Source organism: Sinohyriopsis cumingii, unplaced genomic scaffold, assembly GCF_028554795.1.
Source record: "Sinohyriopsis cumingii isolate HCF-2022 unplaced genomic scaffold, ASM2855479v2 utg000695l, whole genome shotgun sequence".
Classification (NCBI taxonomy): domain Eukaryota; kingdom Metazoa; phylum Mollusca; class Bivalvia; order Unionida; family Unionidae; genus Sinohyriopsis; species Sinohyriopsis cumingii.
The window spans coordinates 1,898,859-1,916,489 of NW_028315924.1; the positions used below are offsets into that span (position 1 = coordinate 1,898,859).

The 17,631-nt window shown below is 34.8% G+C and overlaps 1 protein-coding gene across 1 annotated transcript in view; it reads left to right on the forward strand.

Annotated features, from left to right (window-relative positions):
* Positions 1 to 13,616: 13,616 nt before the first annotated feature.
* The window catches only part of LOC149773287 (uncharacterized), a 178,426-nt gene continuing 174,411 nt past the window's right edge, over positions 13,617 to 17,631 (forward strand). The window contains exons 1-2 of the mRNA XM_089946468.1: positions 13,617 to 13,745; positions 14,188 to 14,559. Of these exons, the coding sequence (XP_089802594.1) occupies positions 13,691 to 13,745; positions 14,188 to 14,559 (427 nt within the window). The 5' untranslated portion in view covers positions 13,617 to 13,690. The remainder of the gene's footprint in view (positions 13,746 to 14,187; positions 14,560 to 17,631) is intronic.

The following is a 17,631-nucleotide window of genomic DNA, read 5'->3' on the forward strand; positions in this document are numbered from 1 at the left end:
ATTTGGCCAGCACAGAGGACCCCTTCGGTAAATCCGCTCAAACGCATCGGCCACTTCAGTTGCTGACTTTGTTTTTAACGGCTCCGCTTGTTTGTATCGACTCGCAACATCAACTACGGTTAGCGCGTATTTGTAACCGTTGTCATGCGGCAGAAATAGTATATCAGCCTGATGAACTTCATTAGGTACGCTGACATCAAAGCGCGAGAAGTTGATTTGTTTAGGCGGTGGTAGATAAATTTGCCATATAGCCTGTTTGGATAACCAATTAGCCGCAACGGCCTTTGTTACCTTTGCAGCGCTTGCAAGCTTACCAATTGCAGCCTTCCCCTTCCAGTATCCTCTCGGAGAATAATAGATGGATTCCATGTTGTTATTAATTATCAGCGCCCATCATTAATTTACCTTTCATAGCCGATTTTACCAACCATGAAGCCAATTTTTCTTTGAATGATTTATCAGGAATGGTATTTAACGCGTGAATTAATTTTACGTCCGCGATATGACGCTGTTGCAGATCGCTACTTTTGTAGTAAGCAACATCATGAGCATGACACGCCTTATCGATAGCGTTTATTGGATACTCACCGGGTTTGGGCTGATTTTGATCATCGAGTCTGATATCTAATCGTGTTCCGGGGCCACAGTAGCTATATCCTGGGAGGTGCTTTTCTCCTGGATACTTTGCCCACGGTGTTCCGGGGAGTTTTGATAACTTGGCTGCAATATCAACGCCTCGCTTTTTTTTAAAACATCCCCGGGTTTAATAGAAATAAATCTAAATTTCTTTACACCGCATTGTACACACTTGCCAGTAAGCGCCGATCTGTTATTTCTTGTTGTAACGGTTGTCGTATCATTTGTGCCAGTACGCACTCTACACTTTACACAATATAGATCCATAATTTATGTATAGAGACATGAATATAATTGACTTTTCAGCGACTAAAACAAGAGAACCAGTTAAGCATGTTGCAGCGTTACCAAACTCGATCCGGATGATTATCATCGGACCATCTGGATCCGGCAAGACGTAATTGTTACTCAATTTAATAATGAGATGGATGAAATGGGATAAATTGTATTTAATCGCCCCTAGCGTAGATGATCAACGATGCTACAAGGTGTTGAAAGATTTGAACGAGAATGCATCAGCGATCGCTGAAAAAAATGTCATCGAGTTTATTACGGATATCAATGATGCACCGGGTATCGATGATATTGATGGCGACGTTAACAATCTAGTCGTGTACGATGATGTTATGTTAGACAATCAAAAAAACCCAGCTAGGATATTTTCCAGAGGCAGGCATAAAAACACTGACGTGATATATGTCACTCAACGATACACTCAGATTCCAAAAGTAATCAGAGACAACTGTAATATTCTTGCTGTATTCAACGGCGTTGATACACACACGCTACGAAATATTTGGCAGACATGGTGCGGCGGTGACATGGACTTTAATGTTTTTCGAAACTTTTTTAGTCATGCTCAGTCGACCCCACATGGATTTGTAACGATAAATTTACATGATCCTCGGACACGATATCGTATCGGACTTGACCAAATATTCGGTTAGTTGTAAATAATTTTCATTGTAAAATCATTGTAACCACTTAGCAGCAGGGGGACGATGACATCGACGCGGTCGTCGCGTTTGTTTACCAGGCGCTGACGACACTGGGATCGAAAATGCACACGGTACATTAAACTAAATGACGTTCCGGACAATTGTCGATTTGGCCCCCTCGACGATGACAACGACGACGACGTCGTTTTTTTTTTTTACCAGGCGCCGACGACGCCGGATCCGCTGAGTGCAGAAAAGTATAAATTAAACCAAATGACGATTGGACAAAATGTCCGATTCGCCCCCCCCCCTGCTGCTATTGATGTGCCAATTAGTATTTATAAAGTGTTCATCTTAATAACAAACCTCTTTGTAAAAGTGAGGAGGAACTACAATGTCAATGTAGTGAGGAAATATTTCTTGTTTTGATCCTTCTCGTGCACCATACTTTTTTTGCCTCGCAAACTTCCTGGTTGACTCGGGATGCGTTTGGACTAGTGATATAAACATAAAGGTATGTGTTTTAATTTTTAAGATCCATGTCATGTCAGAATCAGTAGATGACAAGCAACATAACTGTATGAATAATTGTATTCCTTCAATCAAATTGTTTCAGAATTATTACTCGTGCTATACACTAGAACGTCTATGTTCGACTTTCTATGTCAAGAGTTTGTAAATTAACAGGCCTACAGCCATTATAATACGGATAAAAGTTTAACATAGACATGACGTCGCATTCTCATTATAAGATAACAGAGACCGCCAGAATAAAATAAAAGGAAAATAAGTCATATTTATTTGTACAGACTTGACCTTTTTGACTCCTGTATCCCAGCACACATTACATTCATCATAACTATTACTGCGCTAGATCACTCTAAACCATAATACACCAGGAAAAAAAATATATAAAAAAATGAGCAGAATTTCAACACAAAGCATGGACATATGACTCTGGCAAAGTGACTTCATTGACAATAACAGTGTATAGGGTAAAGGGAAGTAAATTATCCCAGGGTTAATATAGCCTGTGGGATAATAGTACAACCCTAAATCCGATGGAAATCAGGCCCATTGTCAGACCGGACAAAGGGAAGAGAGTACATCAGTTTTATGGGATAACAAAACTCAAACTTGTGATGGATAAAAAAGAGAAAAACCCTGCTAAATTATTTTACTGCATTATTGTTTTTAATACAGAAAGACCTACAGACCTTATGGGAAGACAGGGATCCATATAGCACACACACACTTTTGAAAAACAGGGTGTCATTTCTGGGTCTCTAACCAGCCATATGTGCTGGGATGGGGCCTGGGAGTGTCAACAATCACTCTAAAGAATGCTTTCCTCCCTCACCACGTGACATGCTTAGGCCTAGTGGTGTTTTTCATCCGTATATGTTAGCAGTATCTCCTTAAATTCCATTTCCTCCACACTCAAGATCTAGACCACCATCAACATCACCAGCTATCTCCCCAGAGAGGCATGATATTATACAAGCAGCACAAGCTATCACTACAAAAACTCCAGAACCTGAAAAAACACAGATCAACACAACAATAACACTAGAACCTGAAAAAATGCAGCACAACACAACAACACCACCAGAACCTGAAAAAATGACAGGCAACACAACAACAACAACACAATAACCTGAAAAAATGACAGAAATTACACAGGCACCCAACACTTCACCCAAAAGATATAGGCATAAAAGGAAAGCAAGCACACCACATGCTAATCAAGCCAAAAAACAATCACAACAACAACAATCCAAACAAAACTCACCCAATACCAAATCACCAAAGACATACTTAAGGAACTATCCATCACACCACCAGCTCCACAGAGCCTGCAACTATCAGAAGACAAAACAACAACATTAACAATGACAACTACAGCACCATCATCACCATTGCCAATCAATACCCCAACCTGTACACCAACACCAATGACACAAACTCAGCCTAAAGGACAGCAAAAAAGGAAAATATATCTTTTCAACACTCCCAACAAGCCCCCCAAAAAAGCAGAAGGAAAAAAACCCAACTAACTCTGAACAACAAAACAAACCTGAAGCAGTAGTATCTGATGAAATAAACAACATCAACAACAAATCTAACTAAAATGCTGACACTAAATAACATGTACCAACACTCCCTACTCATAAATATTATTACATTTTAACCCCTTTTTTTGGAAAAAATGGAAGAAAAATCAGACTAAACATTTTATCTCTCAGTTGTAATGGTATAAACAATACTAAAGCCAATACAATCTTAAATCTTGCCAAAAATTATGACTTAGTATGCTTACAAGAGTTACATCTGATAACACCCAAAACAATTAAACATTTAGAAGACCAATTAAATGCCATATTCTTAACTAATACCAATATACAAGACCCATGTTAAGGAGTTGGTATAATCATTAATAATAAATGGTTAAAAACTAAGTGGAAATCATTCGATACTCCAATTAAATTCAAAGGAAGACTGATACATTTATATTTTAATAATCTTCATATTATGAATATATATGCCCCAGCAAACAAGAAAAAGACACTATTCTACAATCCGTTTATGAAATATATGCAAACATACAATAATGAAAATACTGTTATCATAGGTGATTTTAATAACATTACCCAAGAATGTAATAGAACTAAAGGCATTACAATGTCTCATAAAAAATACCTGAAACAAATGCAGGAATTCATAGCAAACAGTAATTTAACTGATACTTATAGACACAAATATCCCAGGAAAAAAGAGTATACACACAAATATTGGTATGAACAGTCTAGGATTGACAGAGCTTACATTCACAACAGACTTGTTCCGAATCTTATTGATAGCAAAATTTTACCAATTGATATTTCAGACCATAGACCTATAGAAATTATTCTTAAATTAAAGGAACAAAATAAATGGGGAATGGGATGTGGAAAATGAATAATTCCATCCTTGATTTCCCCAAATATAGAGAAGAAATAATTAACTTGCTACAAAATATTGAATATAAATATGCATATTACTGTTGGGAAGATACAAAAAAAGAAATTGTAGATATAACTAAAAAAAGTTTAAAAAATGATCTTACAAAACAACCAAAACACTGAATATGAATGTAAAAGAATACTAGAAAACCCCAATGCAACAAACAAACAAAAAGAAACCACACAAAAGATTTTAAAGCTAATAGAAGAATATAAACTAAAAGGAACCAAAATAAGGGCCAGAAAATTTGGCTGTCTATTTGCTACAGGGAAGAACATATATGCTAAGGAAGAAATAAGGAAAGTCATGGAAAGGAACATTACCTAATTAACTGATGATGGAAAAACATATACAGCAAAATAACCTATATTGGATTATATACATTCATACTAATTAAACCTATACACTTCCCAGAACATTAATGATAAGATAATTAACAAATATTTAGAAAAAATTAATGTACCTAAAATCAACAATGAGATTAAAGGAAAATGTGATGCATTGATAACAGAATTAGAAATTTATATAGTTATACATGTAGATCAATTAGCAACTAACAAATCTCCAGGATCAGATGGCATAACAGCTGAATTCTATCAAAAATTTAAAATTCATCTAATTTCTATTTTATTAAATATATACAACACTTCCTATGTTAATGGTGAAATGACAGATTCTATGAAAGAAGGGATAATAACATTAATATTTAAAAATAAGGGAGCGTCAGAGGAGATCAAGAACTGGTGCCCTATCTCATTGCTTAATTTAGACTAAAATATTTTAAGTAGGATTTTGGCAAACAGAATAAAAGAAACAATGGAAGAAATTATAAACCCCCACTAGACATGTGGAGGGAAAAAAAAGGGATATATTAAATAACACTTTATCAATTAAAAATATATTAGACTATATGAAAGACAAAAAATGGGGTGGGGGGGTGGGCTCTCATCCTGTTTGACCAGGAGAAAGCCTTTGACAGGGTAGAAATAAATTATATCATAAAAGTATTAACAAAAATTGGATTTGGAAATGGATTCACCAATTGGATTACAACACTCTATTATAATGATATTACATCTAAAGTACAGACTATAATGGTGCAACAACCAAATTTATAATAACTAGATCTGTTTGGCAAGGTTGCCCCATTTCAATGCTCCTCGGTATGTCTTAGGAATTGAAATACTACAAAAAGCAATCCAGCAAGACACAAGAATTAAAGGAATTAAAATACCAAACATAAAAGAAGGATGCAAGTCTTTTCAACACGCTGATGACTGTACTAACATAATTACAACAAATATATCCTATTTTCACCTAACTATTCAGTATAATAATTTTGGGAAAGCCTGCATCAATGTCAACAAAACAGAAATTCTTTTAATTAACAATTGGAAAAATTATTTTACAGGATTACCAAATGAGCAGATTAGACATCAGGTTAAGGCATTGGGGATTTATTTTGGGAAAGATAGCAAAATTCTTAATTTTACTCAAATAAAACATAGACTCAAAATGCACAAAGAAATATGGACTGATAGAAGCATTAGTTTTGCACATAAAATACAAATTGTGAAGACTTATTTATATAACTCACTGTGGTATGAATGTAATGTTATAGAATTTGAAATATTACCATATATTTAGAAAAACTAGAATCATTGATCATGAAATTCATATGGAAAACAGTACACAGGATATCCAAAAACACATTACAAAAAAAAAACAGAATTAGGGGGACAAGGTCTCCCTAATCTAATAACAAAACAGCAAACAAATATAGTGCATAGATTAAACACCTTATCTTCTAACCCCACCTACTATTGGCAGGAACTTTACATCTTTTGGTTTGGCAAATTATTAAGTAACAAAACTGACATTCAAAAAAATAAACAATTAAAAATGACAGATAAAAAGCCTACAAGTAATTATAAGATAATACTGACAATTTAAAAGTTTCAATCAAGAAATAAAGAAATATGGCAAATTCTAGAAAAAATATATTAGAAAAAGAAATATCAGAATTAACAGACTCCAAACCTAATCATATTGAATGTAAAATAAAAAATGTTAACTGGCCCACCATATGGAAACATTGTAAGGGAATAAAGGAACCAAACAAGCAAGCTAATATTTATTTATATTTATATAATGCATGGTGGACGGATGAATAAGCATATCATAGAAAAATTATACCCTACCCATCTAAATGCATACTTTGTGGGAATGCAATAGACAGTAAAAATCATAAGTTTAGATTGTACTTACTTAACTAACCCTAGGCAAATTGTAATTAATACAATCATAAGAAAAATAGGAACCTTTAATCCATTAAACTTACTTTTCTCTGACCAAATAAATGACAAACAAATATACATGGATACAATTAATTTTATTAATTTAGCCATAAATGAAAGAAAGAATAAGAAAGGGCTCACCTAATAATGAACCGGTCTGGACAGCCATACAAAAATGGCTGGTTAAATAACACCAGACCAACACATTGAAACAGTAGAACCAGGTGGATAGGAAATAGGAACTACACAGACATAAACACATTCTTTATCTGACAATAAGAGATTTACTACACTTGTGAATAGAATCTATTCGCTGGTGTGGTCTCTTAACATACATGTCACTTTATTGTACATGTATCCTTTAGACTTCTTGAAAACCTCAAACAAAATGACTTGACAAATGAAGGAAGATTGATGGCAGAGTCTATGATGGGCATTTCATACAGTGACACCCCAAAGGGACCCACACAGGGACCCCTCCACTAATGACTAGACCAACAACAAACATGGCTCCAAATTCAAAAATAATTAAATTATACTTTTCTAAAATAAAATATAGTGGAGATTTCAACCAAAGAAGTCATTTATTGATTCCCAGATGGGACTCTGAGAATTGGAACCTCCACTATAACTTCAGAGTTTAACTCCAACACATAGAGCCTTTTATATACTAGATATAATTGATCCTAAATTGACCTAAAAAGAATATTTGTTTCTCCAGAGCAGAATATGGTGGAGATTTCAACCAGAGAGGTCATATATTGACACCCTAATGGGACTCTGAAACCTGGAATCTCCACTATATCATTAGACTCAAATCTTTTCAATAAGTAAAATATTTAAGAAATTATCTTTCTCCTTTTAGAATAGAGTGTGGGGCAGGTTTCAACCAGAGAGGTCAGCTTTGACTCCCTAGAAGGGGCTCTGAGATTTGGAGTCTTCACTACAAATTTAGACAATATAAACACATTTGGATTAATGTTTTTACTTAAAAGACTATTTAATAATTTAAATTTTAATGGTCTTTTTTCTTTTTTCAACAGAACATAGTGGAGATCTCAACCAGAGAGGTCCAACTTTGGAAACTTGGGACTTCCACTATAACTTCAGAACAGACTTAGAAAAAGAACATGATTTGGAATTATATGCTATGGCACAATCATTTAAAACTTAAATTATAAATGATGTTGCCGCTACATCCTCATGATAGAAACTTCAACTTTGAACACAACAATTATGTGCTACGGTGCATTCAGTTTAAACTTAATATAACAAAAAATTCTTCCAACACACAGTGTATGGAGGAATTCATCATCTCCAATTGATAATAAACCAAAACACTTAAAGCAAATGAATGACCCCCACCACCATGTGTGGGAAACACCTGTATTGAAATCAAGCAAACAATACCTAAAACCCATACCTCTATATGCTATGGCATATGTTCCTATGACAGACGCACTACATGCATACACAAACAATAATACATCTCAGAAAGTTATTATTTTTGTAGGTATAGTAGATAGGAAGAAAACTTATAGATTTGGACTAGATAAGCCATCCGGTCATTTAGCATACAAAACATACATACATACATACATACATACATACATACATACATACATACATATATAAAAATAAAAAAAAATAATTAATATAAAAATAAAAAAAATTTTTACAAAAAAAAACTAAACAAAAAAAAAATAGCCTTTGGGTTAATAATACAACCCCTGTCTGAAGTAACTGGTGGAAATCAGGCCCACTGTCAGCCCGGACAAAGGGAAGAAAGTACACCTTTTAACTTCATGGGATAATAAAACTCACAGATTTGATGGATAAAAAATAGAAAATCCCTGCAAAAATTTTATAACGCATTATTGTTTTCTAACAACCACACTTACAGACCTCAGGGAAGGACAGGGGAAACCCACACCAAATACACTGTTAGAAAAACAGGTGTCATTTCTATGCTCTAACCAGCCATACAGGCTGGGATGGGGCTAAGGAATGTCAACAAAGCCCTAAAAACTGAATAAAAAACATTCTCTCCCTACAAAAGACCTGGCAGACAGCTATTTCATGCAGAAAGAAATAGCCCATAAGTTGTTTGTTATCTTGTTCATGTGGGGCTGGCGTGTACGGGGTGGGTACTTCTTTTCCTGCAACCCCGAACTTTTAACTCCTGTGCAAATTTTTCTTTCTGTTTATATTTTAACATGTAGTCGATTTATTTTATACAAACATGGTAACCTAAATCAATAATTCCTTGTGTTGCCTAGATATATAATGGTGGATACTGACTGGGGGGTTACCATTTATTCCTTTATGTGTTTAAAAACATCGATTTGGCTTAGACCCTAATGTGTCACTTACCACTTTAATTCAAATTGTCTTCTAGAAATTGAGTTTCAATCGTGTTACTTTTGGTCGATTGCTTGTGGAACATTATTTATTTATTTATTTATTTATTTATAGTAGTGTTCTTAATTAGACTGTAGTCTTGGGATTGTGGAACTTAATGATTTTGGTGTCAGTTGTTTTTACATATACTATTAATAATATATGATGGTCAATAGATGAATGAAAATATACCATTTAACAATGGGAATTATAGCATGGATGATGGCACACAGTGGCATACTAAGGGGGGTGCGAAGGGGGAGGTCATCTGGTAGGGTTTCTGATTACCTGATTCAGATATGCCTGAATAGTACAACCGCAGTTATCGGTTTTGATGAGGAAATATATTTTCTTTTCTTTTTAATATTATAATTTTCAAATCGCCGCACTCCGCACCCCACCCTTAGTGCACTCGTTAACTGTACTGTTTAAAAATTTGCTTGCAAATATGATATATTTTTGTCTGTGTTTAAATTTTAAAATTATTTGTTGGGTGCCAAAGGAAGGATACGCCCCGGGTGCCAACTGCTTTAGTACTACCCTGATTGCACATTATATTACTGATCAATACCACCCATACTAATGAACTCTCAGTTTAACTGTGAAAGACAGGACTAGGACTAGTCAATTATTTCATTCTTATTTCTTGTATTCTTGTGGCCTAGTGGTTAGAGCATCAGCTTCAGATGCAGGATGTCATGGGTTCGATCCCTAGCTGAGTCATACCAAAGACTTATAAAAATAGTACTAACAGCTGCCTCGCTTAGTGCTCAGCATTAAGAAGTTAGTGTTAGGACTGCTTGGCCTGGTGTCAGGATAATGTGACTGGGTGGGACATCATGCTACATGTCAACAGAAATTGTAGCAATATGACTGAAGAATTGTTAAAGCTACATTAAAAATCCAAATCACACGTGTGCGCACACACGCACACACACACACACACACACACACTCTTGTATTCTTGTTGTAAGATTAAGTTTGCAGACTCTTTTTCTTGGCCTTTGATGTTATTACAGAGATATATTTTTGTTTGGATTATTCAGTGGAATTACAAAATGCTCATTTTATTTTAATATTATTCTGAGACTATTGTGAATTATACAAAGGAGTTCTGGACAAAGCCATTGTTACACAACAGGATTGTTGGTGGACAAGTACTTTCAAGGATCTGGGGTAAATTTAGAACATTTGATTCTTTGGGATATGTGCAGAACTTTTTAAGGGTTATTTTGGATTCAATTCATAATATTGTAAGAACCTCTTCAATTTCAATTTTATAGCTGTGATAATTCAATTGTTATTAAGTTTTACAAATTTGTTTGTTTTGCTTGGTTCTGTTTGTACGTTTATGACCAATATCTTTAGTAACACTACTATTACTGCTAGTCTTTGGAAGATATAAAGTTTTATTGAGGGGATTCATTTATTTAATTATCATTCATTGGAATTACTGTGCTCTAGAACTGATTGAATCATTTGATATTTAATAGCTGTTAGGGAATCACTGTGATTTCATTTAAAATACATTTTTGGGGTTATATCATAATGATTATTTTGTACTATTGATACATTACAGAAAATAATTCTGAATACCACTGGGACTTATTTGGATTCCTCGATATGTTTGGAATCAATATAATATTTAAGACTTGTTATAACTTTTAAGGATTTCATTCACCATACTGTAAGTTATATTTACTTTTCTTTCTTCATTTTAGGTAAATACATTATATTTTTAATTTAAAAAAACTTGCGGGTTTTCGCTCTTTCTTATATATATCTATATATAAACATATTATAATTTGCACATATCTTGCTATGATGGTCCTGAGGGGGGGAGTTGGTCTTTGGATATTTGAATATTTAATTAATAATAATCAATTTTTAGAGTGTTATAATAGGTTTAAGACACAACAACAACACAACGAAACATTAAATACATTAAACTGTATTGCAACTTTGTATTTTTGATTATATAAACACTGTATAAATGTATAGACTTTTTATGACTTGTCTTTCATGCAACATAAAGTTGTCCCTGTATTACAATGATGCTAACCAATCTCCCAACTGGGTGTGACAGCCTTCATCCTGAAAAACGGTTTTGCTGCTTCTCCTGGACAGATGGTCATATTTATATGGTATTTTACCAAATTAGTAAAGGTGCAAGTCAATGGTTTGGAATGAAAATGATCTCCAACTTGATGACCATCAAAAAATAAATAAATCAATTGTTCCTCTTGTAATGGTTGCATTGACATTTAGGTTTCACTAAAATACTTGCAATATGTAATTGGTACTGAATAATAATAATAATAATAATAATAATAATAATGATAATAATAATAATAATAATGCCTTAATTTAAAAATGATAGCTCAGTGAAATTGTAATCTTGCTGTAGAATTTAAAGATGATATCTGAGTTCCATTATTATATTCCTTTAGACAGTCTTCTGTGTAAAAGTAAATAAATTACTATTTTCTGATACAAAGTATCATTATGCATCATCTTCTCATTCACATTGAAGTATTTACTAGTTAGTCAAGTTTCTATCAGTTTTGTACTTTACTATAAAATATATACTCTATACAAAGCATGAGTTTTATTATTTCAGTGACTTAAAATTGTATATATACATAACATCTATACATACATTATGAGTTAAGATTTGTATATATAGGACATATATATATACTCACTAACCATTCCATATATGCTTGACATTTGAATAGGGTATTGTGTGGCTGAGTGGTCTAAGTCACTCTCCTTTACATATGATTGACATCTCACCCATTTCCATGTGAGTTTGAGTCTTGGGTTCAGCCACTGTGGGTATATGAGCAAGGTTGTAATTAGCTTCCAGTGAATCTGTGGTTCTTTCTGGGATTTTACTGGCATTTTCCTCCACAAAATATACTGGCCTCCATGTCATGCCTATCATGTCCTGAATACTGCCATTTTCCTCCACCAAATATACTGGCCTCCCTGTCATGCCTATCTTGTCCTGAACAATGGCATTTTCCTCCACTGATAATACTGGTCTCCATGTCATGCCTCTCATGTCCTGAACAATGTCCCTATCCTCCACCAAATATACTGGGCTCCATTTTATGCCTATCTTCCCTTGAACAATGGCATTTTCCTCCACCAAACATGCTGGCCTCCATGTCATGCCTATTATGTCCAGAAGAGGGACATTTTCCTCTACCAAATATACTGGTCTCCATGTCATGCCTCTCATGTCCAGAACAATGGCATCATTCTCCACCAAATATACTGGCTTCCATGTGATGCCCATCATGTCCTGAACAATGGCATTTTCAGCCACCAAATATATTGGCCTCCATGTCATGCCTATAATGTCCTGAATAGTGGTATTTTCCTTCAACAAATATGCTGGCCTCCAAGTCATGCCTAGTATGTTCTGAATAGTGTCATTTTCCTCCACCAAATATACTGGCCTCCATGTCATGCCTATCATGTCCTGAATAGTGGCATTTTCCTCCACCAAATATACTGGCCTCCAAGTCATGCCTATAATGTCCTGAATAGTGGCATTTTCCTCCACCAAATATACTGGCCTCCATGTCATGCCTATCATGTCCTGAATAGACGTCGTTGAACGTTTTTGAGAGTTTTCTAGGTTTTTTTGTGGAAATGATATCAAATTTTTCAGTCAAATAATGTTTTCCTTGCCCAATAGAATCATTTACTTGTCTCTTTTTCTCCATCGAGAGCTTCTGTCAAAATGGACAGATCATCAAACAATCATGTAGAGTCCCAGCATCTACATCAGTCTTGTGGAACTTGCTATGGGACCTGAGAGGCGCTTCATCATCACCAGTGAGGTGTGTCTATGCTCTCCTGGGACAGAAGGAGTAAATATTGCATACATTTCTATATGGATAAGCCCAGAGAAACCTCAGCGAGTCTCTCTGCAATAGATAGCTGGTTTCAGTCCAAAGCACTTAATTGGGACCAGGAGATATCCTTAGGTCCAAGGTTTACCAAATCAAAGATTTTTCAACTTCTTATCAGTGTACTCAAACTCAAAGCAGTTGTACAGGCTCTTTAGAAATTCGAGTGATGCATATCTTCTGTGGAGAAGTATGAGGCAGTGGGGCATAACAGATTGTTGTAAGCAATAGTATTTCTAATAAATTAGAAGTACATGATTTGCATTATAATGTCATACATTAAATGTTGAAAATAAAGTTTGGAAAGCCACTCACCAATAAAAAGTACAAGACTACACAGAAGAATTGTAGATTATTGTAAATTCCTTGTTCTGAAAAGTGTAAGGATGATATGATATTCTTTATTAAATTTTCTCTAAATTGTTTTTTTTTTCTTCCAGGGTGCCAGAGAAGTTTGATATACATAAGTGATCCTATTTCCACTGAATTGAAAATGCAAATTATACTTGCCATTATGGGACTGCTGTACACTGGAATGCCTACCTCTTGTAAGACGTATCTTAGTCTTGATAAATAAATATTGTTGTCAAACTTCTATACATATGGCATTATATATTAAAATTTTATATTTTAAAATGTACTTAAAGTTGAAATAACCTTTAAAACTAATGTCAAATCATTCATAATTGTTAAAAAGATGTCCAAAAATAAGTTGGTTTCTTTGTCAGTACTTTATTGGTTTTTACTGCTAGAAATGAGTTCCTGTGCCTGTGATGGCCCTCTCAGAAGACTTCTCTGTTTAAAGAACAAAGAAACAAATGATCAATGGTTTTCTGTTATATCTAAAATATTAAAGTAACTTATTTAAATTAAGTGTAATTTGGTATTGATTCTTCACTTGTTTTATTCATACTATATCAATATGGCAAAATTACTGAATCATGGATATACACCCCTATGCATGTATATATCATAATTGAATTGTTTCAGGTGCTGTACAAGTGAAACTCATTCCCAGTGATGTGGCCTACTTCTTTAATGAAGGGTCATTAACTTTAATCTGCACAGTAGACCAGGATGTAAACATAACGACAGTTACATTTAGAAGAGATGGTATAGGCTATGTTGGGATTTTGAATCCAACAATACCACAGTGCAATGCTACTAAATTTGTGAGTGAGGATACTTCTGTTTACTCTATGGCTTGTGACCAGGAGAGGAACTTTACAATGATTAAACATGGGACCAATGCAGAAAATCATGGAAAGAAATGGATATGTGTTTTGAATTCATTGGCAAGTGGGCCATGTATTGCAGGCAACATTAGATGTCTTAGTCAAAGTGTTACATCTATTCTCCAAGGTAAGATTATTTAACAAGGTTAATTTGCAGTCTGTATGAAAAGTTAATGTTAGAATAGTGCCTGACAGGAATAAAGCAGATTGAAATGTCTCCCTTCCCTCTCCCACTTATGAAGCCTTTCCTTCTCCAGTGAAAAGACAGCCAGCTTATGAAGTTGTTGCCAATCCTCCCATGTTAAGATCAGCAAAGTGGTCATGCAAGAACGAAGATTGCTCAATTCACCAGCACACCGCTGGCTACTGACAGTACTTTGAGCAAGATAAAATTGATCATGTTTTTATTTTATTGTGATGAGCATCATAAAATACAGACCTGTATAAATGTACAAGTTAAAGAACAGATAATAAGAAAGAACAAAAGAAGACAAAATTAAAGTATGCTTCTCCATTTACGGCATGCCTCGATTTTGATTTAATGTCTTGTCAATTACTGCATCCATAACAGATAAAACAGTAGAGAGGTTAAGAACTGAAAACTTCTTTTGAATAATTGTGTTCACGGTTTTGGAATTTGAATCATGCTTTGAGTCTCAGATCACGTGATATTGTTATACACACTTTGGAAAGGTTTAGGAGATAACCAAGAACATATATCTAAGAAATAATGCTGTGTAATAGTTAATTCTGTCAAGAATAGTAGCCTAATGTAAAAATAAATACCCTAAGGAAATATTCAATGGTGCATCTAAAATTGTATGTGCTGCCTATTTTGTAACTTGAATCCTCAGATTAGCAGTAATCTGGAACACTTCTCCAAAATTGTTACACAGTATCTAGAAGCAGGTTACACCTGCCAGACTTTGTGATGGGACTGGAAGTCTTACAGAAATAATGTTTAAATTATGGACTTATGGAACAACAGTTAAAAGTATAAAAATACAGTCATTGTGGTCAAATCCAGATACAGGCTTGTATGTGTTTGATCTGGAGGCTCGTTGAGTGGGAGAGCTTGGCTCAGGAAGGTCTGTGTCAAGACTAGATGAAGAATAGATGACACAGCTTAGATTGTACCTTCAACTATAGATAGACTTGTGACGCCATTGGACTGACATTGATCTAAAAGTGGCTTTTGTCGGCATTGCTAATGGCCACTGTGATATGAGCCATTTTAGTAGCCACCCAATGCCATTCTTGAGGGTCATATACTTGATCATATTATCTAGAATGAGCATGAACTTGGCCCCCAGACAAAAGGGCATCTTGGAGGGCTTGTGAGACCAAATCCATGATCAAGTTTAGCTTACCTTCTGTCATAACCCAAATCTGGTCACTTGTTTGAGCACTGTCTTGGAGGCATCAGACAGTGAATTGCCCCGTCAATGAAAAGAGTCACCTGGGGGAGCTGGAGGGGCAGTCAGCTGTGTAGCAAGCACCCCACACCAGCAGCCCCCATGCATATGGTTATAGTTCTGATGCCATTGCCTTACCAGCTTGACAGCATGCACATACTTTTGCAGAGAGAGCATTGTTACTTGATCTCAGCCTCATGCTGGGCCCCGATCTTTTTTAAGGGATAGTTATAAGGGTTCTCCTCATGGATCAGAATCAAAGTGTGGGATATGTCACAGTGTGAGTGTTAGTGGATATGTTTAAATCATCTATATGACTAGTTCAAAAAGATGTCTTACAATGACAACAAACTCATATTCTGATCGAGGTAACACCAGTCAAAGATAAAAGTCATAAGTGGGCTGAGGAAACTCGGGAAAGGTTAAGACTGTGCCTGCAGTCTACTGTCAGATGCTAGTGTTTGTTGAAAAGAGGCTGTGAAAAGCATTTCAGATTTACATTGCTCATAAATATTACTTATTATATATGTGCGTGTGCTACTGTGATAATAAAGACAGTTTTGACATAAAACATGTGTTTGTTAATTATTAATTTCCTCTGTCATTTCCAAAAACATTCCATTCCAGACATATAAAAATGGGACATTACTTATCTACATAAAAAAAATTACATTAGCTTTTTCATCATTGCCAGTACATAACACTATGGCTGTTTGGTAAAAACTTGAGTATTCTGATTACTAACTTGTACAAATTGTCTTGCTGGTTTAAAGAATAGTTTAAAAATATTTAATTCTTATCACCCTACTGTTACATGTGATGCGTCTGTCAGACCAGTTATGTGATGTTCAACGACTTGCCCTGTCATAATATTTTCAATAAATTAAATAGTAAGATGTACATTGTGGAGTCATTTTGTATTGTGTCTGAATAAAGAAAACTGATATACTTGTATATATTCAACATGGGCATCACGATCTACCACAGTCTACTATGAAAATACTGCAGTCAACCACAATCTTCTACAATCAAGAGTGAAAATAGCATGAATGACCAGTGTGTATATATGTGTGTGTGTGTATATATATATATATATATATATATATATATATATATAATGATTGAGACAAGATGGCCGCTATCGCTTAACCGGCTTGAAGCAGCTGTTCTGTTTTTTATTGCCGTTTACATGATATTTGTGCTTGTTGCCTGTTTTCATCTTTGTTATTGTGTTCATTATGTATTGGCTGTTAAATTCGTATGTGTTTCTTCATCTTGTTTTGGAAATGAGAACAATTAGACTTTTTCTCAGCTGTCTTGCTCCACTGTTTTTGAACAAACCGCCATCACGTGATACCTTTCAACCCGTTTATGCTATGATGGACCCTCATTAATTGCTTTAAATGGTCACTCCTTGGCTCTCCACACTACATTGTGCTCTAGACTAAACGAACTGAGACTACATTCATCTTTACCGAAATGTAAACAGAAGCAAAAAAAGAAACGCTGTTTCAAAGCTGGCTGGCGTAGAACAGGAAGAATTCCAGTTATCTCCCTTATTTTGGATCAACAATTTTAAAAAATTCGACCGTTAATTTAGATAACCTAATTCAAATCCCTATTAATTCGTCAACCTTTGTGTCAGCTATCCAGGAAATACCTCAGCGTATTGCATTATTCAATGCCCAGTCAGTAGGACCACCGGAAAAGCGCACAGAAATAGTTAATTTTATCAATGATCAGAATATTGACATCTTTTTCCTGAGAGAAACATGGCTAAAAAC